Below are 6655 nucleotides of genomic sequence, written 5' to 3'. Positions count from 1 at the left end.
AATATTAGGCTGCATTTTCCACTAAGATGGTGGTCATAGAAGACTCATGATATTGATACCAGAGTGACCACCTTGCATTAAGAACCTCAGCTTACAAAATCTTGCTGAACAAAGTTTCAATGGTTACCCATACAGATCAAACAAATTGGGGCTATTTGTATAATTGACAACAATGGATTTTAGAATCATATTTATGCACTTCAAGTTCAATCCAGTCATTCTACTTTTGAACTCGGGTCCAGTCTTCATCTGTAAGACATCAAGGGGTAAGGAACACATTTTTATGGTTATGGTTTAAAGAGTTATACTGTACCAGTTGGGAGACCACAGCTGAAGAAAGTGACTGATGAGAACCGAATTGCCCAACACGAAAAGAGATCTACATGGTAGAAATGTAGCATCATGAAGTTCATTGCTTACTACCTCTCTTTATATATTACTTAAACAACATAGGACAATAGTAACAGAAGAAATCAAACTGACAAAGTTAACTACCAATAGTTACTTGGATCCAAAAACAACATTCTGTTTATGGTTCTTGGAGCTTGCGGCTACTCCTTTTCAAGTTCAACAGCTTCTCAACAATCTACATTCATTTAAGAGGCCAAAAATAGATTACAACAGGCAGAGACAAATAATGCATTGATGCATGATGGTACATGGAACAGATGGAACAGTGGTTTTAGAGATGATGAATGAGCAAGAACCTTAAGATAAATCATGATAAAAACAACCACAGAATCTGTCCAAGCAATGCCTGCAACCTAGCCAAGATAAAGAAAGAAGAGAGAGCATTATTAGATGAGAAAAGGAGGCAATAAATAAATAAGTGCAGGGTTAGAAACACCAGAAACAAAGATGGTTTCCACGAATAAACAGCTTGCTAATCCCCCTATCCTGTCAATTCCAAGAAATCCAGATGAAAGTTATGGCCAAGTGGCACTTGAAGAGACTCTATCGACACAAAATGAGACACAAAAGGAGAGACTATGAAAACAACTGTTGAAGGCCATAGCCTCCTACCCAAAAGAAATGGTCATCAAAGCAGTGAAATGAAAAGGAGAGATAGGAAGAAGAAGTGCAGCTAGCTAGCTAGTCTACTTTGGGCATGAACCTAAGTAACCTAAGCGATCAGCCAAGATAATCACATCTTCATCTTTGCCTACTTCAGCACTTGGAATGCCTAAGTCTCCCTCAAATCTCTCACTGAATAGTTCTTCCCAAAATCCCTCATCAAGCTCTTTATCCCTACTCTCTGGTGGCTCTAACCCTTCCTCATGTTCCTTTCTTGCCTTACCTAGTCCTTGCATTTCCATTGCAAGTGCTTCTAGCTCCGACATTCCATATTCACAGTCTCCAAATTCAAGAGGTTCGGCTTTCACAGGGTTTGTTCCTTTGCCCTTTCGGCTGCATTCGTTGCCACCAACACCACTAGGTCCTAGATCAATTGGCCTCCTCCTTTTCTTAGTTATGGCTTCTTCAAGCTCCTTCCTTTTCTCCTTCTGTTGGACTAGCTGCTGAAGAAATGCTGGGTTCTGCATTGCCCTTGCCAAGAAAGTCATCATTTGTTGCTGCTTCATTTCTGTCCCTTGTAGCCTTTGCTCCATGGCCTGAAGGTAGGCTCTAGTATTCTGCTGCTGCTGTCTAAGCTTCACTAGTTCCATCAGTAGAACCTGCTTGTCACGCCGCAAACGATCAATTTCTCCATCTAGCCCAAACCGGCCTACTTCCACACAAGGGCCTACAGCTTGCTGTGCAGGAAGAGGCTGAGAAGGTGCCTTCCTTCTTTTAATGTTCCTTAGGAGATGCTTCTGACCACTTAAAAATCCTTCATTGGCAAACTCCCATCTGTCTGGATCAACCTTTCTAAACCCCTGCAGAAGTTCAATTATATTCAAGACCCAAATTCTGAAAAAAAGAATTATATCCAAGGCCAAATTCCCAAGAGCCAATGACTTTACAAAACAAATTGCCCAATTAAAGCTTCTCCATTAACTCTTTTACCCAATACACATCAAATATTTGATAGAGACTAAATATATATATCTTTTTTATTAGTGGAATGAGACTACACAGACTAAATTATCCGGCACCTGACAAGAGCTTTGAATAGTGCTGAAATAACACCAACTAGAAATCCAACAAGGTCTAAGATCAAGAAAGATTCATTGATTGGAGAAATTATAGAAAGAAAGAAATTTAATAAAGACAGCACTGTGGAAAGCAAAATAAATTAAAAAAATAGATGGTGGAGGAGGAAAGAAACAACAGGTAATTACTAATTAAACATACTAATAACTTTTTCTCCATGAGCATACAATACAAGCATGTGAAAACCACATATATAAATCAAAGATATATATTCTCTTATTTAAAAAAAAAAATAATAATAATCTTAAGTTGCAGAAAACCACCAGTATGGAGAAATTTTAGCAACCCAAATGAAATAACTGTACTAAGAAGAAAATTCAAAAGAAAGAATCCACATGAAGAAAGAACATTTAGGAACAGGGGAAAATTTTTAAGTAAAATTAAAATAAATAGAGGGGCGAGAAATAAGCATGAAAGAAAATAAGGAACTCAGACAAACAACATAGCAGAGGATCACAAGGTTACCTCTGGGAATTCATAGCAATGATCGCATAGTTATTTCCATGTACTTTTAAACTCAAGAGCTGAAATTTGATGGAGGATTGAAAGTTTACTAACCAATAAAAGATCTCAGCTTTGGAGAGGACACTTACGTAAGTGTTGAGCTGCCTGACAAAGCTTGAGAAATTATTGTGCTTGAAGTATCTAGGGAGGACATTCATGACAAAGGCATGAGGATCCCACACAACAAAGCTCCTTCCTCCTCTGCTCCAAGAAACGACCCGATTGGTAGATGGGTCATCCACCATTTCATAGGTCTTGTTCAGGAATGGAGGAGGGCCTGTGTCATTGAGGCCCTCCATTGGCTGTGGTGGGCCCACCATCACCGGATCACCACCACCCGATGAGCTCGACCCCATATACTCCTCCTCCTTCACTGGGTACAAATAATTCATGGTTAGAGTTGCAGAAAAAAACTCAAAAAATCTTGATGGGTTTTGATTCTTGTACCAAGTTTACTACTTTGTCTCTATATCAAGTACTGGGTAAGATTCAAAGGTGGATTTGATCATTAATTGAGCAACAAAGCAGCTAAGAGAGAATAAAAAATGACATGGGTTATTGTCATAAGCTCATAATCTTCACAAATTCTTGAAATTTCTGATCTGCAAAAGGAAAATATGAGCTGAATCTGACTAAGAATAAGTTCCAAAAGGGAAAGAGAGGGCGAGAGGGGGCACAGTGAGTTTGGATTTCTCCTTTCTTATTTGGGAAAGTCGTTTTTGCCGTTATAAAGTTAGTAGTTTGTCACACGCACATAAGAAGAAGGCTAAGCTAAGAAGTTGCGGAATCGAAAGCATAAGGGGTTAAATAGAGTTCGCATCTTTCTTTTTGTTCTAATTAAAAATTATAGAGTTTTTAATCATTTTAGAAAAAATTATTTTGGGAAGGTTCTAGATCCTTGGGGGTGAAATTTTAATTTTGTTATTTTAATGTGCCACTAACTCTTTCTTCATTCGGGAAATATTGGAAAGAAAGGGTGGTCCTTAGGAAAGTTCTGGAAGTTCCAAGGGGTGAGGTGGTAATGGTGGAGGCACGGTGGGTGGGTCTAGTTCATGGAGATGAGATTGGTTTTTCTGAATTTATAAAATCTCATTGGCTGGACAATGGGCCCCACTTATAATTGGGTGACATCATGTGAAAATCACAAAAATTAGACGGAGCTAATAAAATCACAAAAATTTATGTGATAAATGATTTAGAGGTGAAAGCGCGTTTTGATTGGTTGGTGGGGAGTCTAGGGAATAGGGAATAATTGAATTATTATGGGACAATAAGTGGAATTGTTATTGCGTTGAGAATGTTTGCTTTATTAACCCTTTGATTTTAATATTTATTTTCGTACATTAACACACCTTATCTTATAAATTTTTTTTTTCTTTTTTTTGTACATTAAAACACCTTATCTTGAGAGGTTTTGACGGCATTTTTTGTCTTGTTTTCTTAGTTTTTGTTTCTTTCTCTCTCTTTGAAAGCTTTTTTGCCTTGGTCTTAAATTCTTAATATAAATTTCAAGAGATTCAAGCTCTATGGTTGGGATTTGGGAAGATAGAAAAGAAAAAAGATTAAGGCTCTATGGGTCTTTTAAGGGACACATGGATAAAAGTTCAACTTTTTCAAACTAGGTTTTGGTTGTTGTACGCGTTTCTTGCTCAAGTTTATGATTTTCTCTCTCTCTTTTTTTTTTTTTTAACTTACATGCTAAAATGATATTTGGAGAATTTCAAATCTCAACCACTAACGTATCTCATAATGGACAAATTATATTACTCTCTATGTATGAGATATCTCAGATTTGAATTCTCATCTCTTATACCAATAATTAAAAAGAATAATTATCGCTTATTCCAATTTGTTGCTTCGTTCTTATTCCCCTTCTATTCTCATGTCTCCTGTGATCATGTGTTGATCGTGGCTAGTCTAGTTAGCCATGGTATTCTCCTCTTTTTTCTTTTTGAATTTGAAAGAAAATAAAAAGTAAAAGAAGAAGATATCACAATGCTAATATTCTTGTTTTTTATTGTTGGGGTTGAAACCAATGCTAATATTCTTAGAAGTAATATTCTAAATCCAAATGGAATCGTCCCTAATTAATCAAACAAAGCATGACCAAAGCTACTTAGCAAAGAAAATTACCACATTGGGTCTCAGGCTCTCAGCAAACATATATTCTCATTGTGCATACGTGGACCAATCTTTAGTCGACACGTATGTACAACTTGTTGTTATTATATGTTTTATCTTTCCCTAATAAGTTAATGCTTACCTAATCATACAACTATTGAATTAATTAATTACTCTTAAAAAATAAACCAATGAATTATTTATAGGACAGTATACGTGGTGCTCTTTTTACCAAAAAAATAGTGTACGTGGTGCTCTCCGGTGTAGTGTCGACACGCTATGTCCTCGGTGCAAGTGTATGAAAGTGGGTGCCATGGGATTGGTCAGCACAAAGCCATCAGTGTTCCCTAGCACAATATAATATTCATACTCTGAGCCACGCACCAAGTTGCAATTATATAATCAATAAAAGTTAAGCAACATGATTATGATTATAATTTTTTATATAATCATGTAAACTGTGTATAGATTCTCAATGTAGAAGTTATAGGACCACATCTATGATCCATTATATTGAAAATTGAAACCAGAGCATAAATCTCATACTTATCTCATAAACCTTCTACATTATTCTAGAAACTACTAACTATATTATGCAACATGATTATAATTTTTTATATAATCATGTAAACTGTGTATAAATTCTCAATGTAGAAGTTCTAGGACCACATCTATGATCCATTGTATTGAAAATTGAAACTAGAGCATAAATCTCATACTTATCTCATAAATCTTCTACATTATTCTGGAAACTACTAGTTATATTTTGAAACAAATAATAATTAGTACGATTGAGAAAAACTTGTGTGGTGTTTTTTATGTTGTGTGCCAATATGGAGTAATAATATAGCCCAGTTTAAATTTAAACTGACCAGAATAATCTCACACAAGTTGTTATTAAATTTAAAATCGAATCTTTCCATAAAAATTATGGATTTTGAACCATAAACCATGAAATGCATGAGTTTAGGCATATACATGTTGGACTTTGTGTCTTTGGTTGGTTGAGTGACTCAGAATACACGTGTTATACAGAGAAGATAGCGGAAGATGACACAAATATACAAGGACCGATTGAGCCGAGACCCAGGATTTGCCATCAAATCATGTAACTGCATACGTGTCCTCCTGGGATATTGTTCTTGATTTTAAGATTTCTCAGACCTACCTACTTGGCCCTAATATTTCGAACAAAATCCAAATGTTACCCACATTCGTGTGTAAAAGTGTCCTGGCAGGATATGCACTGCACACCCATTGACCATTGACCATTGACCAGCCTAACCTCAACACTTTTTTATCATACTGTGGTTTCCTGTCACCTGGACAGCTGGACTCGTGTTAAGGTTGCAATACTGTTCATCTACATCAGCTTCACTGTCTTCACACCCAAGGACATAAAAATCTTTGACCTTCCTGGGCTCATGGGCTGTGATCACAAGAACTCGGCCTAGGCTTTGTAGTTTGTCCATTGTGTGGTCACAAAAGTCTAGTTTCGAAAGCCCACTACAATTAGCAAACCCTCTTCATAATTCATATATAATCTTAATTAGGTACTCCCTTGGCTCATTCTCTGATTCTTTGGATTCTACTCTCTTTTAATCCTCTCATGAAAACTTGCATGTCATCCAAATTTCAAGCCCACTCAGTACAGCTATGATCACCTTTGTTTATGTGGTTACAAATATGTCTCTCTTGGTATTAGAGGTGGGTACGGTACGGTACGGTACAGTATGAGACGATATGAGCCCTATACTGATATCATATCAAAATTTTTATTCAGTACGGTATCAGTACGGTATGAATATTTTTAAAACTGTTATCATATCATACCATACCAGTATTCTATGAATTCGGTATGGTTCGGTATAATTTCGGT

General features: G+C 36.5%; 1 protein-coding gene across 6 annotated transcripts; it reads right to left on the bottom strand.

Annotated features, from left to right (window-relative positions):
• On the bottom strand, positions 1–3415 carry AT-HSFA7B (winged-helix DNA-binding transcription factor family protein). 6 transcript variants are annotated; one of them, XM_086253062.1, is made up of 5 exons: positions 2745–3415; positions 1298–1874; positions 708–764; positions 496–586; positions 1–379 (listed from the first exon to the last, which is right to left on the bottom strand). In XM_086253062.1, exons 1-3 carry the CDS (start codon positions 3045–3047, stop codon positions 709–711), a joined length of 936 nt encoding a protein of 311 aa, XP_086109188.1. In that variant the 5' UTR covers positions 3048–3415; the 3' UTR covers positions 1–379; positions 496–586; position 708. The 6 variants fall into 6 exon arrangements, with proteins under 6 accessions (XP_086109188.1, XP_086109191.1, XP_086109187.1 ...); XM_086253065.1 differs by having other exon boundaries at positions 506–586; XM_086253061.1 differs by having other exon boundaries at positions 708–1874; positions 2745–3028; positions 3103–3415.
• Positions 3416–6655: the final 3240 nt, after the last annotated feature.

This window comes from Dryas octopetala, chromosome 8 (genome assembly GCF_963921425.1).
Source record: "Dryas octopetala chromosome 8, drDryOcto1.1, whole genome shotgun sequence".
Taxonomy (NCBI): domain Eukaryota; kingdom Viridiplantae; phylum Streptophyta; class Magnoliopsida; order Rosales; family Rosaceae; genus Dryas; species Dryas octopetala.
Note: the sequence above shows the minus strand (reverse complement) of the source record. Positions and strands in the feature narration are given on the sequence as shown.

Excerpts from the sequence above, each read along its gene's own strand:
- AT-HSFA7B (XM_086253059.1), bottom strand. The coding sequence starts at position 3,047 with ATGAATTATTTGTACCCAGTGAAGGAGGAGGAGTATATGGGGTCGAGC. Across the intron at positions 1,875-2,744 it reads TCAGGCAGCTCAACACTTAC|GGGTTTAGAAAGGTTGATCC; the intron begins GTAAGTGTCCTC and ends GAACTTCTGCAG.